The sequence below is a fragment of the Phocoena sinus genome, chromosome 13, assembly GCF_008692025.1.
Source record: "Phocoena sinus isolate mPhoSin1 chromosome 13, mPhoSin1.pri, whole genome shotgun sequence".
NCBI lineage: Eukaryota > Metazoa > Chordata > Mammalia > Artiodactyla > Phocoenidae > Phocoena > Phocoena sinus.
In genome coordinates this window covers 62,733,983-62,757,078 of record NC_045775.1, presented here as the reverse complement: position 1 = coordinate 62,757,078, position 23,096 = coordinate 62,733,983, and the positions used below count along the sequence as shown (strand labels likewise).

Genomic DNA, 23,096 nt, shown 5'->3' with positions numbered 1-23,096 from the left:
GGGGTTAATATCCAAAATACACAGGCAGATCATACAACTCAACATCAAAAACAAACAAACAAACAACCCAATTAAAAAATAAGCAGAAGACCTGAACAGACATTTTTCCAACGAAGAAATACAGATGGTCAACAGCCACATGAAAAAATGCACAACATTGTTAATCATCAGGGAAATGCAAATCAAAACCACAATGAGATATCACCTCACACCTCTCAGAACGGCTATCATCAAAAAGACCACAAGTAACAAATGTTGGTAAGGATGTGGAGCAAAGAGAACCCTCGTGCACTAAATGTACAAGTGAAAAGATAAGTTGGTGCAGCCACTGTGGAAAATGGTACGGAAGTTCCTCAAAAAACTAAAAACAGAACTACCATATGATTCAGCAATTCCGCTCTCTGGTATATATGTGAAGAAAATGAAAACATTAATTTGAAAAGACATATGAACTCCCAGTGTTCATACAGCATGTTTACAATGGCCAAGATATGGAAGCAACCTAAGTGTCCAACAATATACATACAATGGGTGCTCGCTTCGGCAGCACATATACTAAAATTGGAACGATACAGAGATTAGCACGGCCCCTGCACAAGGATGACACGCAAATGCGTGAAGCGTTCCATATTTTTTAGAAATTTCTCCAAAGAAGATATACAGATTGCCAACAAACACATGAAAGAATGCTCAACATCATTAATCATTAGAGAAATGGAAATCAAATCTACAATGAGATATCATCTCACACTAGTCAGAATGGCCATCATCAAAAAATCTACAAACAATAGATGCTGGAGAGGGTGTGGAGAAAAGGGAACACTCTTGCACTGCTGGTGGGAATGTGAATTGGTTCAGCCACTATGGAGAACAGTATGGAGGTTCCTTAAAAAACTACAAATAGAATTACCATATGACCCAGCAATCCCACTACTGGGCATATACCCTGAGAAAACCAAAATTCAAAAAGAGTCATGTACCAAAATGTTCATTGCAGCTCTATTTACAATAGCCCGGAGATGGAAACAACCTAAGCGCCCATCATCGGATGAATGGATAAAGAAGATGTGGCACATATATACAATGGAATATTACTCAGCCTTAAAAAGAAACGAAATTGAGCTATTTGTAATGAGATGGATAGACCTAGAGTCTGTCATACAGAGTGAAGTAAGTCAGAAAGAAAAAGACAAATACTGTATGCTAACACATATATATGGAATTTAAGGGAAAAAAATGTCATGAAGAACCTAGGGGTAAGACAGGAATAAAGACGCAGACCTACTGGAGAACGGACTTGAGGATATGGGGAGGGGGAAGGGTGAGCTTTGACAGGGCGAGAGAGAGTCATGGACATATACACACTAACAAACGTAGTAAGGTAGATAGCTAGGGGGAAGCAGCCCCAAGGCACAGGGATATTAGCTCGGTGCTTTGTGACAGCCTGGAGGCGTGGGATAGGGAGAGTGGGAGGGAGGGAGACGCAAGAGGGAAGACATATGGGAACATATGTATATGTATAACTGATTCACTTTGTTATAAAGCAGGAACTAACACACCATTGTAAAGCAATTATACCCCAATAAAGATGTTAAAAAAAAAAAAAAAGAGTCATGTACCACAATGTTCATTGTAGCTCTACTTACAATAGCCAGGACATGGAAGCAACCTAAGTGTCCATCGACAGATGAATGGATAAAGAAGATGTGGCACATATATACAATGGAATATTACTCAGCCATAAAAAGGAACGAAACTGAGTTATTTGTAGTGAGGTGGATGGACCTAGAGACTGTCATACAGAGTGAATTAAGTCAGAAAGAGAAAAACAAATACCGTATGCTAATACATAGATATGGAATCTAAAAAAAAAAAAAAAGGTCAGAAGAACCTAGGGGCAAGATGGGAATAATGATGCAGACCTACTAGAGAATGGACTTGAGGATACGGGGAAGGGAAAGGGTAAGCTGGGACAAAGTGAGAGAGTGGTATAGACATATACACTACCAAACGTAAAATAGATAGCTAGTGGGAAGCAGCCGCATAGCATAGGGAGATCAGCTCGGTGCTTTGTGACCACCTAGAGAGGTGGGATAGGGAGGGTGGGAGGGAGGGAGATGCAAAAGGGAAGAGATATGGGGACATATGTATATGTATAACTGATTCACTTTGTTATAAAGCAGAAACTGACACACCATTGTAAAGCAATTATACTCTAAAAAAGATGTTATATATATATATATATATATATATATACACAATAGAATACTACTCAGTTCTAAAAAAGAATAAAATTTTGCCATTTGCAACAACATGGATAGACTTGGAGGATCTTATGCTTAGTGAAATAAGTCAGACAGAGAGAGACAAATACTGTATGTTATCACTTATATGTGGAATCTAAAACATACAGCAAACGAGTGAATATAACAAAAAAGAAACAGACTCACAGATATAGAGATCAAACTAGTAGTTATGAGAGGAGAGGGAAGGGGTAGGTGCAAGATAGGAGTAGGGGATTAAGAGGTACAAACTACTGTGTATAAAATAAATAAGCTAAGAGGATAGATTGTACAGCACAAGGAATATAGCCAATATTTTATAATAACTATAAAAGGAGTATAAACTTTAAAAATTGTGAATCACTATGTTGTACACCTGAAACTTATATCTTATAAATCAACTATATCTCAATAAAAATAAATAAACGAATTAATTTTTTAAAGGTCTTTTCTTCAAAATAACAGGTAAAACTAAAACCTAGCGTTTAAGGATCGCACTTGGGGGATGTGTTAGGGACGTACACGGCTCAGGTCCCCTCAAGGAAGGACATGTCTCATAAATTTCCTCCCATCTCTGATGGTTATCATGACCTCGACACTTTTGAAGGGTCCTACTCAGGTATTCTGAAGGATGCCCCTCAATTTGGATTTGTCTGTTGTCTTTCTCTTGTTTAGAAAGCAGCTATGAGTTTTTAGAAAGGCACAGAGGTGAAATGCCCTTATAGCATTGGGAACATGCTAATCAATATGATTTATCACCAGGGATGTTGATCTAGATCACTTGATTAAGGTGGTGTTTGCCAGGTTTTGTCACTGTAAAATTTCCATTTTTCATACTCTATTCTTTGAAGGTGAGTCTCAGAGTCCAGTCACACACAAGGAGAGGGGAATTAAGTTCCACTTCTTGGAGGGGGCAGTATCTATTAGAATTCTTCTGTAAGGAAGAATTTTCTCTTCTCCTCATTTACTTATTTATTCATTCAATCATTTATTGATATAACTTTAGACTCATGAATATTTATTTTATTTTATGGGTTATAATCCAATACTATTGTGATATATTGTATTACTCAAATTGTTCCAGCTCTGGCCACTGGGAGTTCTTTCATGTTGGCGTCTGTGCTCTTTTGACACTACCCTTCTACTTTCCCTGCTTTTCTTCCTGAGGATTTCCTTGTTTTCTGGCTTTACAAAATCATACAAGCTCATCTTGTATTTTCCCTGCCCTAGTCCTAGAATCAGCCATTTCTCCAAAGAAATCTCCAGGGAAAGTCTGAGGATTGAAAAGAGAAGAGGGCTGAGAAATAAACCAATGTTAAGAAATGGGGGAGGAAGAGAAGCCCCTGAAGGAGACCTAGAAGTAGTGAGTGGAGGAAGAGGCAGGAGTAAACGCGTAGAAGAGCCCAGGGACTTCCCTGGTGGTCCAGCAGTTAAGACTCCCTCCGTGCTCCCAATGCAGGGGGCCTGGGTTCGATCCCTGGTCAGGGAACTAGATCCCACATGCTGCAACTAAAAGCCCGCATGCCACAACTAAAAGATCCCGCATGCTGCAACTAAAGATCCCGCATGCTGCAACTAAGACCCGGCACAGCCAAATAAATAAAAATAAATTTAAAAAAAAAAAAAAAAAAGAGCAGGCCCAGAGGCAGAGAGTGGGGTTGAGGGAGTTTGGAGAAGGGAGTGATTAATGCCAAAGAGAGGTCAAGTAAGATAAAGCCTGAAGGAGGGGCCTGGAATTTTGCAATCACAGATGGGGTAGGAGCTTAGAGAGCCTGGCTGCTGTGGTTTGGGGTGTGAATGAGGAAGAAGGGGATAAAGACGAGGAGGGTAAATCATCTTCAGGAAACCTGAAAGAAAGGAGGACATGGTACAGACTGATAGAGAGGGGGAGTTGTTGTTTTCTCTGTTTTTATTGGGAGAGAGGAACATATTTATATGATGAGATGAAGGAACCAGTGGAGAAGAAACAGAAATGAAGGAGATGGAAGCTTAGGCTGCCCCAAGGCAGAGAGGAAAATGAAGCACACAGGAAAACCTCTTTCTCTGAGATAGGAAAAATGCAGGTGGTCATAGGTTTGTAGGTTTGAGGTAGGAATCTGGGAATGAATATTCATGCACACTTTTTTTTTTTTTTCCGTACGCGGGCCTCTCCCGTTGTGGAGCACAGCCTCCAGACGCGCAGGCTCGGCGGCCATGGCTCACGGGCCCAGCCGCCCCGCGGCATGTGGGATCTTCCCGGACCGGGGCACAAACCCGTGTCCCCTGCATCGGCAGGCGGACTCTCAACCACTGTGCCACCAGGGAAGCCCTTTGCACACTTTTTATGTAAGACGCATTTTTCATTTCTCTGGGGCATATTTCTAGGAGTGAAATTGCTGGGTCATATGGTAGCTCCTATGTTTAACAATTTGAGTAACTGCCAAAATGTTTTCCAAAGCAGCTGTACCGTTTTATATTCCCACCAGCAATGTATGAGGGTTCCAGGGTCTCCACATCCTGACACTTGTTATTATCTGTCTAGAGGGAGTGAAGTGGTACTTCATTGTGGTTTTGATTTATATCTCCTTAATGAATAATGTTTCTGATACCTTTTCATGTATGTATTGGCTATTTGTATATCTTCTTTAGGGAAGTATCTATTCAAATCATTTGCCCATTTTTTAATTGGGTTGTCTTTATTGTTGAATTATGAGTTCTTTAAATATTCTGGATACTAGCCTCTTATCACATATATGATTTAAAAATATTTTCTCTCATCCCATAGGTTGTCTTTTTACTTTCTTGATGGTGTCTTTTGAAGGACAGGAGTTTTTAATTTTCATGAAGTCTAGTTTATCTATTTTTTCTTTGGTGTTGTATCTAAGAAGTCTTTGCCTAACCCAAGGTCATGAATATTTACTTCTACATTTTCTTCAAAAAGCTTTATAGTTTTAGTGTTTATATTTAGGCCTATGATCTATTTTGAGTTAACTCTTGTGTATGGTGTAGCAAAGGGGTTCAACTTAATTCTTTTGCATGCAAATATCCAGCTGTCCTAACACCATTTGTTGAAAAGACCATTCTTTCCCCATGGAATGGTCTTGGCACCTTTATTGAAAAATCAGTCAGCCGTAAATACAAGGGTTTATTTCTGGAATCTCAATTCTATTCCACTGATCTATGTCTATCCTTATGCCAGTTACCTCATTGTCTTGATTTGTAGTACGTTTTGAAATCGGGAAGTGTGAATCCTCCAACTTTGCTTTTCTTTCCAAGACTTGTTTGGCTATTCTGGGTCTCTTGCATTTCTATATGATTTCCTGGATCAGCTTGTCAATTTCTGCAAAAACAGCAGCTGGGATATTGATGGGGAATGTGTTGAATCTGCAGGCCAATTTGGGGTGTATTGGCATCCTAACAGTATTAAGTCTTCCAATTCATGAAAGTGAGATATCTTTCCATTTAATTAAGTCCTTGTTAATTTCTTTCAATGATGTTTTGTAGTTTTCTTTTGTTATACTTCTTTTGTTATATTCTATTCATTTCTAAGTACTTTATTCTTTTTTATACTTTTATAAATGGAATTGTTTTAATTTTAATTTTTCATTGCTAGTGTTTAGAAATACAATTGATTTTAATATATTGATCTGGTATCCTGTAACCTTCCTGTACCCATTTATTAGTTCTAATAATTTCTTAGTGGATTCCTTAGTATTTTCTATTTACAAGGTCATGTAATCTGCAAAGAGATAGTTTTACTCTTCCTTTCCAATCTGGATAGTTTTATTTTGTTTTCTTGCCTAAGTGCACTAGCTAGAACCTCCAGCACAATGTTAAATAGAAGTTGAGAGTATGGCTGTTGTTTGTAAAGATGTCAATTTTTCTCAAAACAATTTCTCTCACAATTCCAAAAAGCATTAGAGCTCATGTGCATGAATACACAGGTGAGAGTAGCTATAAAAATCTCTGAAGAAAAAGAAATAAGTAAAGATTTTCTCTTCTGCTGTATAAAGCATTTAAAAGGCAACAATAATTAAAACAGAATAGCACTGACAAAAAGATATAAATCTTAGTGGACTAGAGTACAAAGTTCAGACTCTCTCTATAGTATGTATACAAAAACTTACATGAGAAAATCAGTGGCAAAGGGATAGGGTTTTTCAATAAGTATTGGGAAACTTGAATAGCTGCTGGGGAGAAAAGGTTAGATTTTCACCTCAAATCATTCACCAAAATAGTTTCTAGAAGAATTTAAAGAGAATGAAAGAACAAAGAAAAAGCCAAACAATTTAAAAACTAGAAAAACTATGAATGGATATTTATTGGACCTGTGAGTGTGGAAGAACCTAAGCTTGAAACAATGGAAGAAATTCAACGACTTGACTACTTATGTCAAAACATATTTGCAATAAATATAAAAGACAAAGTGTTATTATTAACATAGAAAGGGTTAATATAAGTGAATAAGTTAAGGTTTCAAAGAAAATAGACAATTCAGAAAATAGACAACTCACTAAAAGAGGAAATATAAATGACTAATAACTGAAAAAATGTTCAATCTCATTAGCAATCGAAGAAATGCAAATCGAACAATAAGGAGGTACAACCTTTTGCTTTGAGCAAAGATTTCTAAGATGATATTACTCATCACTGCTTAGAGTATGTTGAGATAGCTCTCATGCTAACATTATGAAGTGATTTCCCATTATTAGGCCCATTTTATAACATGGAAACTGAGACTCTGGGGTTCAGTAATTTGCCCAATCTCATACTGCTAGTAAGTTGTGGCACGAGGATTTGAACCTGGGCTGTGTGACTCTATTACAGTGAAGGGCCTAGAATACAGATGTGGGAGGGAGGGCGAAGGACAGGAGGAAATGTAGCTTGAAGAGTCAGGCAAATATATTTGAAGTGCCTGTCTGGAAGGGTTATGATATTGCAGAGGGAAGCAATGAGTGGAAATTACACAAAGGACCACTCTTTCAAAGCAAGAACTGTCCCTAACGGACTAGAGAGGCCCAGGGAGGCGGTGAACACATCCAGCCCTGGGGAGGAAGAGGAAGTAGGAGGGTCCTCTCTGTAACCCTCACATCAAACTGCAGTGGGTGGGGATGGGTGGTCTCATCTTCCAGAGGAGAAAACACCTCTAGGTAACCAAGACCTCAGTGTCTTCAGAGTTTCTGCTCTTTTCTCAACTGCAGACAGCTAGTAGAGCCCGCCCTTTCTCCTAGGGCCAAGTGACCTGCAGGGGAGCCCTTCCTGGCCTTACTGCCTTCTTGCAGCTGCAATCTTAGGCCAGCAGGAAGCCTGACCTTGCCAAACTATGAGGGCCAGGGCAGGAAGAAGGAGAGTGGGAGTAGCCCATCTGAGTTCTCTTTTGCCCGTTCCTGGAGCCTTGCTACTCCATGGGGGAGGCAGAGGGAGGTGGGAGGGAAAAGGCAGTCTGGTCATGTTGAAGAGCTAAGAAACAGATGAAACAGAACCATTAAAGGACAGTGACAAATATGTTAGCTGTGGTTTGGTAAAGATATCTTCATTTGCAAAGCCCCTGGGGAATCCATTCTCAGGGGCTTCATCCTGACTCTATAATCTTGGGTAAGTCTGTTAACCTTTTTTGTACCTCAATTTCTTCATCTGTAAAATGGGTATGACAACATTCCCCGCTTTATTGACTTCAGATGATGTAGTGCTTAGGTGACCAACAAGCTAGTGTGAGGGCAGAGTACCAGAGGCAGTAGAGTCACTCAGACCTGAGTTCAAGTCCACTCTCTGCAATTTTCCAGTTAGAAACTTGGGGGAAAATCACCCAAACTTTAGCTGCTTTAGCTTCCTCATCCGTGAAGCTGAGAGTAGCAACAGCACCTGCCTTAAATGGTTGTGTTCAGGGGTAAATGAGAGAGTACACATAAAGTAGACGCTAGGACCAGGATTCCACAGCCCACAGGTTTAACCATTACAGTACAGTTGCCTCACAACCATAATGCATAGAAAACAACAACATATAGTGTAAAGACTGGAAAGCAATACAACAAATTGTTAACAGTGTTTATTTCTGAACGGTGATATTCTAATCTACTTTTATTTCCTTCTTTATATTTTTCTATATTTTCCAAATAACTTATAATCAGAAAAAAACTATATATGATGTTCAGATGCTTTGAGATCATTTGTGATGGTTTCCACTGTGTTAAAATCTTTGACAATATTTTCTCATGTCAACTTCTCAGCAACTGTTTCAAGTAGGAATCATCATCCCCATTTTCTAGATCAGGAAAGAAGGCTGAGAGGTTAGAGAGCTGACTTAATCTTCAGGTCTTATTCCTGCTAAGTGGCAGAGAGCCAAGATCCATAGGCAGATCTGGCTGTCTCCAAAGCTAGGTGCTGTCCACAGGGATGCTGGGCTATGGGGCTCAGTGTAGAGAACTCCTCCACCCCATTTTGATCACAGTTAAGGTTGTTAGGATTGAGCCTTGGTGCATATGCTCCCATGAGTCTCGGGTGCCCGGTGTACAACCTTATTCCTGGTAGGGGACATGGCCCGGAAAGTGGGATTTTGGCATCCTCCTTTCACAGCATAAAAAAGTCAAGAGGTACTGTGGAGAGTCTCCCCAAGAAGAAATAAAGGTTTCTACTATCGAGGTATCCAATAGAGGAACTAAAAAAAAAGCATAACTACATAGGATTGAGGGAGGGAAGTGGGTGTGAGCTAAATCATTATCTATCATAGGAGGAAGACAATAGATAATGGCCAGTCCTGAAAACTCTAGATATAGTTATGTAAGCATTTTATGTAGAAATATGGAGGTAACTACCAGGCCTGAAAACACAAATGGCTTTAAGTGGTTATCCCTGGAATGAGGGGTGGAAAGGGAATGTTTTGCTTTTCATCATAAGCATTTCTGTCCCACTTGATTTTTTTACTTTATTTTGTTTTTAGCTGTGTGTTACATGTCTTTTTAAAAATACTATTTTTAATACAGGCTCTGAAAGTTAAAAAGAAAAGTACAGACTTTGGGGTCATCTGTGTGGATTCACATCCCACCTCTGCCAGTTACGGATCTTGGGCAGGTTAACCTCCCTAAGCTGCAACTTTAACCTTCCTGAAAATAAGGATAAAAACCATACTTACCCCACAGGGTTGTTTTGGGGATAAAATGAGGTAACGCATGTAAAGCACACGGACCAGCATTGGCCGAAATTCAGCATCTGTAATTATTAACCATTGTTATCATTATTAATAATAAACCAAGCGTGCAAGTAATACCCAGGGCTTTGCACATAGTAGGCACTTAATGGGTGTAAGTAATTGTTGAAAACCTCCACCAGAGCCTATAATTTCCCCCAACTCGTGACGCATAAGCCCCAGCGGTCCGAGGGAACACTTAAATACAGATGTGGTTACTCATTTGTTCATCACTCTGTTCTCCGCCGCAGTGTCCGCAGAGGGCGAGCCCTGCTCCCTGGACTCCCGCGCCAGGTTCTGGCTGCACACGTGATTCGTCCCGCGCGCGGAGGAGGGAGACAGCGGCAGCTCACCCGCTTTCAGGTCGCTGATGCGGGGCCATCACGTGGCGCAGCGTGAATCACTTCTGGTTTCACGCAGGCATCTTCCCGGGCAGGGGCGGGCTAGAGGAGGGGGAGTGCCGCTCGAGACTGGGGAGCGGCCCTGGTCCGCATCGCTCCCACTTGCCAGCGCCAAGGGGATGGCCATGCCGGGAGGGACGGGGCGGGGCAGTTTTACGGCGACAGCTTTCCGGAGCAGGGACGTCTTGAAGGACGACTTGGGATTGGCCGGGAGACGCGGAGCGGGCATTTCATACCCGGCCGAGGGTGCCGCGCTGCCCGCAGGCGAGGCGGGGTTTCCTGGGGACCAACGCGGGAGCCCCCCATCCCCCCGCGGAGGCCTTGCGCTCCGCCCACGGTCCTCGCGGCGCTCAGCGACCCTGCAGCTCCAGGCTGGTCTGCAGTAGACGGGGCGAGGGCGTGCGGGCCACCACCCCCAAGCTCTGCCGCACCTCGGCGCGGGTACGGGTTAGGTCGCGAGTCGCGGGACGCCGGCCGCTAGGCGGGGCGGGAGGCGGGGCGCTGACGTCGCGGCGCGGCCGGCAGCCGGGAGGCGGGGAGGCAGCGGCCGGCTCGGCCCGGCCCAGCCCAGCCCGCAGCTGCGGCGGCCGAGCCTGTGGGCGGCGGCGGCGCTCCGAGCCGGATCCTGACCGCCCTCCGCCGCTGCCCAGTTTCTCACTTGGTCCGGGTTTCCACGCCTGGTTCGGCCAGCCCTCACCCGTCGCCGCTTCCCCCGCCATGGCCCTGGTACGGGGCGCCGAGACGGCGGCTGGGCCCTCCCGCTGGCTACCCACGCACGTCCAGGTGACTGTGCTGCGGGCCCGCGGGCTGCGGGGCAAGAGCTCGGGCGCGGGCAGCACCAGCGACGCGTATACGGTGATCCAGGTGGGCCGTGAGAAGTACAGCACGTCGGTGGTAGAGAAGACGCTGGGATGCCCCGAGTGGCGCGAAGAGTGCTCCTTCGAGCTGCCGCCCGGCGCCCTGGACGGCCTGCTACGGGCGCAGGAGACCGACGCGGGCCCGGCGCCCTGGGCCGCGGGCTCCGCCGCCGCCTGCCAGCTAGTGCTTACCACCATGCACCGCTCGCTCATCGGCGTCGACAAGTTCCTGGGCCAGGCCATGGTGGCGCTGGACGAGGTCTTCGGCGCAGGCCGCGCCCAGCACACACAGTGAGTGAGGGGCGCGCGGGAGTGGAAACGGTTAAGGGCCTCTTGGGGCGTGTCTGGGGAGACGCAGGACCCCGAACCTCGGCCTGGGCGGTGCGACCTTTTGCCTAGCGCTCAAGGGCATAAACCGACAAGTTGGTTCTTCGCATAACGGGGTCTTCTTCCGATCCCCAGATGTGCGCTGGGCTGTGCTTGGCCGCTGGTGTGTCCTTGGAAAGCCGGGGGGAGGTGAGATGGTGGCCTACTGTTAGGAGTAGATTGTCAAGTAAAGTTAGGAGTGGGATCCAGAGCCTCTTGGACTGTGGGAACCTCAAGAAGGAAAATCTTGGGGCCTCCGGGCGTGTTTCACTTTCCTCGAAGGGGAGGGGAACTGCCTTCGGGCGCCTGTTCCACACCAGGCCCGCAGGGGAGTGGGGAGGCCCTGCCTCGCCCTGTGGGGGAAAGAAGGTGCAGTGTTGTCCTCGAGGAGGGCAGAGGATGAACGGAGGCGCCCCACCAAATCTAGAGGCTGCAGAGGGCATCTGCTTCTTGCCTGGTACTGGGATGCCCTCTGTTGATTAGAGACGCCCCCGATTCTTTCCTTCTGTGTCTCTGGTCTGAGAACAGGAGACCCTTTCAGTAAAGGAAGGAAACGCTTTAATCAGGCTTCAAGCATCTTGACTGAGGTGGAGGCAGCACGTGCTTAATGGACAGTAGGAGACAATCTCCCAGTCACTTAAACCTAGAAGGGCCAGAGCGTTTACCAGTGGGTTTTAAAAAATCATTTATTTTGGCAGCGTTTAACTTTCCCTGTGTTAAGATCAAGGCTTCAGGCTTGGAAGCCTCATTTCCTGTTTTGGGCTTGGGCAGGATCCGGAAGCCTGTCCGCAGGGCTGACAACCTGCCCTGGGTCACTCAAGTGTTTAACTGGGGTGACGCCACCCCTAGGCCCATGGGCCCTGGATGGGGAGGGTAAGGGGTTGGTGACAGTTGCTGGAAAGGTTTACCCAAGTGGAATGGCATCCAACTGAGTAAATCTAGGAAGGCTTGCTGGAGAAGGATGAGCCTGGTACAAACCCAAATGAAAGCAGGATTTGGATAGAAAAGGATCTGACCTTGAACATTTCAAAAATGTGGGTAGAGAAGGCCTTCGTGGCTCTTTGCAGCCTGGGGTGGGAAACGGGTTAGCATAGGGCAGGTTTGGGCAGGGCTGTGACTTAGCTCCATCTCCCCCTCCCCTGGCCTTCTCTCCTTCCCTCATGACTTGCTGTTTGGTTGCTGGGTGTGGATCATGTGGTATAGTTTGGCCCTTGTTTTGTTTTTTTCCTCCCCTTTTCTGTCCTTTCCCTCTTGCCTGGCTCAGGGAGCCCAAGGGGGTGGGGGTGAGGCAGAAAGCTCTCCTCTGGCTCTTGTAGCCCTTTCTTCTTCTGAAGAGGCTCCTGTCCCCAAATTCATTCCACCCCTTCTTTCCCAGTCCTTCAGTCTCCACCTCTCAGCTAATCTGACCCGACTGGTAGATAACACATCTCGGGCTGGGGGTGGGGGGCACTAGAGGGGAGACTAAGGGGCAGACAGAAAAAGTCTCAGCTTGTGGGGAGTGGCTTCTCTGAGGTCAGTGAATTGCACGGGGTGGGGGAGGGGCTTTGATTTTTTTTTCAGTTCCTGCTCTTGCTTTCTTCTTGGCCTCTGGATCTTCCTTAACTGAGCTGTCTATGTCTGTCGGCCCATGTGCGCCTGTTTGCAGCCAAGGACAGTCCCCTTGATCTGAATGGGAGCCTTATTTACTTTATAGAAGTCATCTTTTCCACCAGGATCTTTCCACACCCACCTGGCTGCCTTTCCTCTGATGCATTGACCTGGGTTATTTATAGAACCTGGAGGGGGCAGGAGGAGGGGGACTTGTAGTGGACAGCAGAAAAGTCTGTGAAATCAGCCTGATCTTTTAGTTTACTGGACCAAACAGCGTGCCCACTGACAGAGGGTGAGGGCTGCTGACCCCACTCCAGTTTGCACCTTCCACCTCTGGCTCTCATGGCCACCCTTGGTGGCCTTTCCTGGAGCATCTTGGCGTGAGCTGCTAAGATAGTGAGTCTGCACATTTTCCATTGGGGAGAGGACTGGGGTGTGCCCTCCTCAGCTTTGGATAATGGTGGCAGAGAACTCCAGGAGAGCACATGATAGCCCTTTGTTGCCCAGACAGAACTCCATTGGGGAAAGGCAGTCTCACGGTTAAGAGGAGGGGCCTGTGGAGTTGCAGATTCCCTTCCAAACCTGCCACCTTGTGGCCAGTCAAGTAAACTCTTGGTGCCTCAGTTTTCTCATCTGTAAAATGGGGCTAATTTATACCTTGACAGGATTGATGTAATGGATGAAATGTGTATGTAATTAGAGCATCTAGTGCAGTTCCTGGATATGCCTGGTGGTCAGTGAACAGCAGTGATGGTGGAGTGAGGTTTTAGTAGCCTGGTAGCTGTGATCTGGGAGATGTCCCCTGTCTCAGAGGAGCCTCTCACGTGATAGGAGGAGGTAATACAGAACTTAGCGTAGTCCTGGAAAGCCCCAGGACTGTGGTGGCAGGGTACTCACAGAAGTATGAGAGCTCCTCATGAAATGAGCTGGCCCTTCACAGCCCTCCACTACTCTCTTTGCTGCCAGAGGCTTGAGAATTGGGGCTAGTCTTGTGAGGCCTCTGCAGTTCTGAAGCCACGCTCAGATCAGCTTGCAGCTCTGCAGCTGTCCTCCATGGCAGGGCAGCATAGTGTTTAAGAACGTGGAGACTGAGGTTTCGCTCCCAGTTCTATCACTTACTAGCAGGCAAGTTACTTAACCTGTTTCCTCGTTTCTGAAAAGGTAACACATGATAACAATCATAGAGTTGTACAAATTAAATAAGACAGGATCTCTAAAAACTTTAGTATCATTTTAGACACATAGCAGGCTTTCAAGATATTAGTGTTGGGTTACTCTCAGGGCCCTCCTTATGTGAGGGTGGTGATGATGGGGGCTGGGGTTCTAGGTGCCTCAACAGCCCCCAAAGCTCCTTTGTTAGTGGGGTGCTCTTTGAGGTGAGGGATTTCACTGGAGGCTTCCAACTGATTGAAGAGAAAATTGTCAAAACAACATGTAATGTAATACACAAGGAAACTAATTATAACCGTCTCCCCTCAGTAAAGCCCTACATGGATCATCATGGGTCTCAAAATCCCAAGAGCTGCTTTTTTATTTATTTGGCCATGCTGTGCTGCTTGCAGGATCTTAGTTCCCCAACCAGGGATCAAACCCGGGCCCCTGCAGTGAAAGCGCCGAGTCCTAACCACTGGACCGCCTGGGAATTCCCTCTTTAGCTTCTTTAGATGCGTCCTTTCTGATTTTTACTTCACCATCATCCATAGTACTCCCCAGTGCGTGCTCGTGTGGAGTGAAGTGGTCCCTTCTGTAAATAGCCCCCTTCCTGGGCCTGTTGGATGGATGGTTAGAGTCTGGCCCCTTGGGAAGGCCAAGTCTGTGGGCTCGGTTTGGGTTAAAACGTGACCATGGGCAGGCTGCAAATGTGGCCCCCTAAGAGGCTCTGTCAGCCCTGGTCAGACCTGTCTCATTGATTTTATAAGGGCCTATGGGAGGCCTGTGGCTGAGGAGGACTTAGGTTGGAGACCAGAGCTTTCTGCCTGGCTGATGGTGGTGGCCTGAGACCTCCTCGAGGAGGGCGGGCTTGGGGGCAATGGGAGAGGCAGCTGAGGCAAATGCAGCCTGCTGGCCTAAGGTAGACCTAAGGTGGGCATGGTCTTTGAGGGCGTCCATCTGTCCCTTAGCCTCCAGATGGCCTGTGCATTACTGTTGTAGGTAGATGGTCCATGACCCACAGCCTTATCATGTTTGCAGATGTGACTGCTCCCCAGGAAGCAGCTGAGGCCGCGAGGGTCCTTGGCTTTGGCTCCTGCTCCAACCCCCGACCTGGCTGCTGGGCAAGTCTGCTTTGGCCGCGGGAAGGGTGTGGCTGTACTTAAAAGCATCAGTTAGGGCGGAGGCTGCATCTCCCTGAGTTATGGGGCAGTTTTTATCTGGGGTTGCTTGAGCAGCAGTGTCTGGGGAGTGGGGAGTGACTCTGCCGTCAGACTGAGCGGCTTCCCCTTCCCTCTGCATCTGGCCCCGTTCTCCCCTCCCTGCAGGCAGCCAGGGACAGGCGCAACTCAGCAGAGCTCCATCCTAGCGACCTTGAGGGCTGTCCCTTTCTTCTGATGGGGGCTGTCTAAACTCTTTATTGCTGCCACCCTGGTGCTGTGACGCGCTCTTCAGCGATGCTTAAACGGCTGGTCTGGCCTCGTCCAGATGTTTCCCCTGCCTTTCCCACCTTGTGCTGGGACAGATAATTAACACAATGACAGGAGTTCTGTGTGCTCTCTGGGAATCAGTACCCTATTTTTTCCTGTGCAGGGCCGACATCTGCAAAATAGTGTGGTCATGAAGAAGCTTTGTCCTTCCCCACAGCCAGGTAATAAGTCCGCGATGTGGGTCCTTTATGCACCTGGCAGTCCTGTTAAGGAAGAGGCTTTGCCCTTACTGAGTTGGCCTGTGGGGGTGGTCCTGGGCCCAGGTCTCTCCGCAGTGAGCAGAATAAGCAAGTTGAGCTCCCAGGAAGCAGAGCTACAGAGTTGCTGGGAGGGGCTTTGTCACGGGCCACCTTGACCTTCAGCTGACCCTGGGGGTGGCGAGGAGAAGCACAGCCCTTAATCATGGAATTCTGATGTCAGAACTGGAAGAGTGCTTAGAAGTGTGGACATTGAGGCTGGGGAGGGAGAGTGACAGGCTCTCAGCTACTCAGCAGTTAGGGAGGGTGGGGCTCTCTGTGGTTTCTTTTAGGCCCTGACAGCCTGAAGAGCTGTCAGATTTGGGATAAGGAAGAGATGGCATTTGGGAAGCTGAGTGCATCCCAAGGTTTCTGTGGAAGTGCCTGAGAGGTTTTAGGGAGAGAGGGACATTTCAGCTGGGAGGGGGAGGGAGCCTTGGGGCTTCTCTGAGACCTGGAGGGACGTCTAATCCACAGGCCTTTCTGCCTGGGCAGAGGACAAGGGAGGCCACTGGTTGGGTGGGAAGTTCAAAGGAGGAGAGGACATGGACACAGCAGCCTGCATGCCCAGAGGGTGCAGTCTTATTAGGAGGACGGACCCCCACATTTGGAGGAAGGGCCATAGCCAGCTGCCGTATTTTGGGGCCTAGCCAGGGAGCACTGGAGATGTTCAGAGCAGACGGAAGCCCTGCGCTCAGCTCTGGTCAGGGAAGGCCTCCCTGAGGAGGAGATGTACACCGGGCCTGTCAGGCTAGCCATCAGAGATCCTGGTCTGCCACCCCACCTTCTCTGAGTTCCCATATGGACAGCGTGTAGCACTCCATTTTGGAGGATTGTCATTGCCTTGTTTGTCTAGCATATCATTTATTAAGCCGTTTTTAGGTGCTGGCACCATCCTAAGGATTTGACTTACATCAGCTTATAGCAACCCCTTGAAGTGTAGGTACTGTTACTGTGTTTAACGAGTGAAGAAACTGAGGCACGTAGAGGTGAAGTGACCTTTTGTTTTAAAGATTTTTTTCTTTTGATGTGGACCGTTTTTAAAGTCTTTATCGAATTTGTTACAGTGTTGCTTCTGTGTTATGTTTTGGTTTCTTGGCCGCAGGGCATGTGGGATCTTAGCTCCTCGACCAGGGATCGAACCTGCACCCCCTTCGTTGGAAGGCAAAGTCTTATCCACTGGACCACCAGGGAAGCCCTAAAGTGGCTTTTCTAAAGGCACACAGTACATGGCAGTCAGGATTTGTACCGAGACAGCCTGGCTCCTGATTCTGTGCTCTTCGCCACCATGCTGTAACACCCATCTGAGTCCTCTCCCATGTTTCCCAGGGTTCAGCTTTGCATGGAAGTTGGTGCTCAGCAGCTGCCCTCCTTAGGGTTCCTCTCTCCTCCCCAAAGCCCATCTCTTTGGTTAGGCTTGGGGGCTCTGGAAGCATGACCTGCTTCTCCTGTGTGAGGCCTTGGCTGGTAGGGGTAAGTACATTTAGTCTGCAGCTCCGTGTCTGGTCATATCTTTCTCAGGGGATGGGGGTGTTGCCTGGTACATTGGGAAAGAGGGTATCACTGCCACTAGACTGTCTCACAGGAGCCGGGGGAGGCCTGGAAAGCTCTGCCTTGGCCCTGGGCGCCGCCCCCGCCCCCCCCCCCCCCCCCCCCGGGAGGTTTGCTCCCATTGGCTTGTGCACTAGAGCTGGGCTTGGGATCATCAACAGATATAAGACTTCCCGACCTTTCCCAAGAAATCACATGCTTGTTTTACTGTGACAGAACACTCTGAGCCATCCATTCCTCCTCCTACAGTCATGCAGTGGTTTGCTTTTTTTTTTTTCCCCCCTTTCTTTTGTTCAACATCTAAGAAGCAATTACTGGGCAACCACTGTGCCTAGGTCAGGGCTTTGGAGGAAACATGAGAAAGAAAATATAAAGCCCTTTCCCTAGAAGGGCAAAAATATGTTTGAGACAAGACTTAACACAGGAAGGATAATTAACTAACAAAGCAGCATATACAAAATATGAGAGAAGGAAAGGGTCAGAAGAAGGACCAACTCACCAGGGTTGGAGTGATCAGGGTGGGCTGCCTATAGGAGGCTGGACCTTGAATGACAGGTGGGGCTTGGTGGTGGCTGGGTGAGTTTCTGGGAGGGAGACCCAGAAGGGAGGGAAGGAAGGGAAGGTGAGTGTGGTGGGGCTGAGCCAAGAGAGGGAGTGGAGGGGAGCCAAGCTTAGTTTCCTATGTGCCTCTCTCAGCAAAACAACCTGGCTTTCTTTACTTCTTATTTCTTTTTGAGTAGTTTACCTGGTTCAAAACTCTAAAGATACATAGGGTTCACAGTGAAAAATCTCCCTTGTCCCGACCTTGAGTCACCCAGCTCCTCTCTTCAGAAGCAGTCAACATTACCAGTTCTTCTATGCTTTTAAAAGCCAATGCGTTATAGATTTCTTCTCCCTCTCCCATTGTGTTTGCACAAGTGCAGCCTTCTTCACACACACAGGTCTGTACCTATGATAAGTCTGGCTTCCCCACACAGGGGTATTATTGCTTGTCTCCTCCTGTTTCAAGTCTGAACTGAGACCCTGACAGGAAGACAGCCAGTACTTAGTTTTGTCCTCTGTGACTGAAGACCCTGTTTGGGGTGAATATGGGGTTAGGAGCAAACTGGGGAGGGGAGTTTGGTTAAGTAGAATTTCTTCCTTATTCCCTTGTCTCCCCTGGGAGAGGTCATCCTGCTGGTTTTCTCCTTTCTCTTGGGCGGGGTCATCACTCTTTGGTCCTGGGCCACCTCGCTCCCAAGGGGCTGATGACAGCCTGTAAAAGGCCCTGACAGACAATAAACCCAAATCTTTACGTGTGGGTTGGCCTACTTTTCAGAGTGCTTTCCCAGCAGCACCTCACTTCCTTCTTCCCTGAGGGCAGGGAGGGTGACCCCCATTTTTACTGAGGTCAAGACTGGGGTCTCAGGAGTGGAATGACTGATCCAAGGTCACATGATTCATTAGTGGCAGCCAGATTTCTAACCTCCCGAGCCCAGTGCTTTTTCCCTACATCATGCTTTCAACTATACATACTTCTATTGCTGTGTGGTTAGACTTGGCTCCAAGCAGGCGTGGGTCCCTGGCCTCTGTCCGAGGCAAGCTGACAAAGAGATAAACCTTTGGAGCCTACAGCAGCAGGAGGGCTGAGGACTGGCTGAGATGTTTGTGGCCAGGAGGGAGGGAGGCTGGTCCTGGCTGGGCTCTGAGGTGAGCTGAGCAAGCCATGCCCATGGAGCCAGGGGTAACTAATGAAATGATGGTTCTGGGCTCCAAGGACTGTTGGTGCCGGCACAGAGCCAGAGTAGGTGATAAGAGGCCTGATAAGAGGCACTGTCCTCTCCTGCAGTTGTGCCTGGCTTGCAGTTTTACCATCGATACCAAATCAAAGGCAGGATGAGGTTGTGAGTGTTGGGAGCCATCAAGGATTGGCCTGCGGCCCACGCGTCTCCTCTCTGATCGTGTGTGAGGAGGACTGCCTGAGTGGGGGATTTGGAGAGGAGGGAAGGCATCTAGATGGAGGAGCCTCTGGGGAAAAGGCTTTTCCAGCCGTCTCTTCAAACTCCATGTAATACAGTTTTAGTTGACATTTCTCCCTGCCCCTAACTGGCTTATTTTATCACCCTTCTTTGACAGAGGTGAAGTGGGTGGTTGAAAGCCACTTCAGATCCAGGACTAGAACCTGGGTCTCCTGTCTTCCAACCCTTGCATTTTTCCACTATTCCTTTAAAATAATTTTTTTCCCACTTATTTTTGGTACTGAAGCTAAGCCCTGCCAATGCCATCTCATTTATCCAGCAGGTGTTAGAAGGTATTCCATATATCAGGCCCTTTCCTTGCCTGGGTTGGGGGGCATAAAAGGTGAGTAACATTTTGTGCAGTCAGTAAGCAGTGAGAGCACAGGTGGAGTGGCTCTGCCTGAGTGCCACTGCAGGGGACGAAGGGGGCACTTGGAGAAGGGCACTGCAGCCCCTCCTACCTTCCCCATTGCTCCTGTCCTAGTTTAGGCAGGTTTTTTTTTTTTTTTAAACATCTCCTCTAGACTGTTAGCATAGCTGCTACAGCATTTTTGTAAGCCAGAATGCCAATTTATTAATTTATGATGAGAAATAACTGCTGAGGCACAAGGAGTTGCCTGGGTCAGCCTGGCTGTGGGACCTGTCCTGGGTTGGCCGGCTCTGTGCTGGTTTCTGCTGCCTTGCCCCTCTGCTGCCCCTTTCCCTGCTGTCCTTTGCTCTTCCTACAGCACAGCAGCCATAGGTTTTATCCTTGTTTCCTACCCTGTAGTGCTCTTCCAGGCCCAGAATAAGGCTACAGCTCTTTAACATGATGTTTGGGGCAGTCTCCTCTGCTCCAAAGCACCTTTCTGCGCATCTTCACCTCTCCAGCCCTGGGCATCTGTGTATTCTTTTCCTCCCACCTGGAATGTCTCTTTACCTGCCTCCTGACCCATTGTTCAAGGCCCAGTATAAATGTTACATCTGTCAATGAAAATCATCAATAAGAACCTATAATAAGAATAGAAAAGAGTTTTCTTTGAGCCAAACTGAGGACTAGCCTGAATGCCCACTTCCCAGATTACTCTGAGAAACTGCTCCAGAGAAGCATGGTTTCCAGCACAGTTTTATATCTTGTCAGAACAAAGAACATTAAATAAGTCAGGGATACTGTACATTTCAAGAAAACACACACACGCACAGAGATCAGCATCACGTACACAGCAAGTCAGCATGACCTTGCACCTGGCAAAGGAGTCTTATCAAAGGAGTACCAGCATTGGTGTCCCAGGAAGATAAGCGTTTAATCTTTATTTTTAAAGAATGGACATTCTTTACTTTTGGTCACTGTGTCCTTTTCTCTAATAATTAAAGCAGATGTACAATGTAGGTTTGATAGGCCACAAACAGGCTATTTTAGTTAGCATAAGATTCAAGTTAACTCACAGATAAGCCAGAATGACCTCCCTATATCTCAATATGTGAAAATTTCTTTTATCATGTCCTTCACTACTCCTCCCGAAATTGTCTTCTCTTTAACCTTCCTGTGCCTTTTATTTGTGCATTTTTGTGGTGTTAATCACCTTCTTCCTTTATTTATGTAGCCATCTTATTTCCCCACCAAGATGTATCTCGAGGACACTCCCTTTCTTATTCTGGCAAATACTTGGGAAGCGTTTTGAGCCCGGCTGAGGCCTTCTCTGGTTGGTTGGGATTTCAGTGGCGAGTTCCCTGTGCCTCTGAGACTTTGTGAGTGTCAGGATGAGCTGTCGGGATCTCACACGCCACGCCCTGTGCTGAGGCTACTGAGATGAGTAGATAGTTAGCACAAGGCTCAGGGATTCAACCAGGAGCAGGGCTCAGTCATAGGACAGGGAGAAAAAAGCCTGTGTCCTGGCCCAAGGCTACCCTCTGACTTCCACAGGGATCTAATAGAAAGACCCTGTTAGTCTCAAGTGGGACCAGAAGGGGAGTATAGATGAGTCCATAGGTGTTTCTAACCATCTCCAACAGATGCGGGTGCTTATTATTTTTTTTTTAAAATAAATTTATTTATTTTATTTTTGGCTGCGTTGGGTCTTCGTTGCTGTGCGCGGGCTTTCTCTAGTTGCAGCGAGCTGGGGCTACTCTTTGTTGCGGTGCGCGGACTTCTCATCGCAGTGGCTTCTCTTGTTGTGGAGCACGGGCTCTAGGCGCGCAGGCTTCACTAGTTGTGGCACATGGGCTCAGTAGTTGTGGCTCACGGGCTCTAGAGCGCAGGCTCAGTAGTTGTGGAGCATGGGCTTAGTTGCTCCGTGGCATGTGGGATCTTCCCGGACCAGGGCTCGAACCCGTGTCCCCTGCATTGGCAGGCGGATTCTTAACCACTGTGCCACCAGGGAAGCCCCACGGGTGCTTTTTAAAAAACATAATCATGATGCTTGTATCACACACACAAAGTCAACAGTTCCTTAATAACCATCCAATCAATATCCAGTCCATATTTAAATTCCCTTAATATCAGAACTGTCTCTTCATAGGTGGTTTGTTGAATCAGGATCCAAACAGGGCTCCCTTCCATACTGTGCCTGGCTGTTAAGTCTCCCAGGGGAACAGTTCCCTCTTGTTTCATACCCTTACCTGATGGAGGAGCTGAATCACTTGTCCTTGAGAACATCCCACATTGTAGCTGATGGGTTTCTGCCAAAGCAGAAATTGCGGGGCCTTGGGAGCCTGGGGAAACGGGGACAGGGTGAACAGTGTCTGAAGGCTTCAGGCCTTTTGAGAGCAAACGATTTCATCAATACGGTGTTGCTTGAAGTGGCCGATGGCTGGCCGGCCTGGATTATAGGAATTTGGGTTAGATTGTTATGTCCATCAGAATGTTATGGACAGGTATCTTGGTGTCTTCTCCTAGAGTTTTCCCCAGCATCTACTTTCTGAGTTGCAGTCTCTTCCCCTCTGGAACCCTGCAGCCCCTGTTTGTACTGACTCCCTAGAGAAGCTGGATGGGGAGAGTGAGGCCAGGAAAGGAGAAATGGATCAGTATGTCTTTCCTTCACGTTGGTTCTTCACTTTTCATTCTAGAAGATTCTCCAGCCAGTACACTGGGCAGCACAGCTGTCTTCCTAGGGCCTCTTGGCTTCCTTTGTCTTGGGGTGGGGTTCAATTCCTACAGCTGTCAGATTTGCAAGCCCGTCATCCCCAGCATGGTGGGAACTGTTCCCTAGCCTGAGGTAAGACCTGTCTCTGAAGAGGCCAGGGCAGCCACGGCCAGAAGAGAGAAGCTGCAGACCTGGTGGGCTGTAGCCAGAGCAGGTAAGGCTCAGGTGAGCACCAGCCCAGTTACGTTGGAGATTGTGGTATTGGGGACATGAGGAAAACAAGCTACAGGAGCAGTCTGCTCCCTGACTAGCAGGTGCACCCAGCTGTTTTTGTTTCTCCGGAGTCACCTTCATTGGCATGCAGGGTGTTTGAGGGTCAGACTGAGCACTGTGGCGTGACGCCCGGGAGCCGCAGGGCCTTTGGCCAGTTCCTCGCCCCTTACCAGGCCCCTGCAAGACCCTCTCATACCCAGTGGGACATGAGGTGCAGTATCTGTCATCTGATTTGAGATCTCAGCCTGGGAGCCGTGCATTGGGGCAGGAAGGGGAAGACATGCACTCAAGTGTGTGTTTTGCAGTGAGCCTTACAGAGGCAGCGCATCCCAAGCAGTGAGAGTGGCACTGCCCAGCTCCTTCTCTGGGAACTACATTCAGCACCTCACATCAAGCCCTCGCCTTAGCTTTGAACTGTATCTGTAAGCATCTGTGCTTTATCTTTATTTATTTTGTGCATCCGTTAGCAAGATGTGTCCTAAGGTAACTGCTTCTTCACTTTATGCCGTTTCAGCTTATGAAAGGTTTCATAGGAATGCTCCACTTTTGGATAGCAGGGGAAACCTGTAACTTTAAAGTTCAAAGTAGTGATGAGTATAAACAATATTTTGTGACATCTGCAGCAACCGTAATGTGGTATGAAAATATCGGTTTCTCTTGGTGACATATTCATAGGTACT

At 47.4% G+C, this 23,096-nt stretch overlaps 1 protein-coding gene and 1 non-coding gene across 3 annotated transcripts in view; both read left to right on the top strand.

Moving 5' to 3' along the window:
- Positions 1 to 531: 531 nt before the first annotated feature.
- LOC116764838 lies at positions 532 to 635 on the top strand. Its single transcript, XR_004353047.1, has one exon. It is a non-coding gene; the product is annotated as a U6 spliceosomal RNA (small nuclear RNA).
- Positions 636 to 10,364: 9,729 nt separating this feature from the next.
- RAB11FIP5 (RAB11 family interacting protein 5) overlaps positions 10,365 to 23,096 on the top strand; it is a 35,949-nt gene continuing 23,217 nt past the window's right edge. The window contains exon 1 of one of the 2 annotated variants that reach the window (XM_032652702.1): positions 10,365 to 10,993. In XM_032652702.1, the coding sequence (XP_032508593.1) occupies positions 10,563 to 10,993 (431 nt within the window). In that variant the 5' untranslated portion in view covers positions 10,365 to 10,562. The remainder of the gene's footprint in view (positions 10,994 to 23,096) is intronic. The other variant, XM_032652701.1, reaches the window with a different exon arrangement.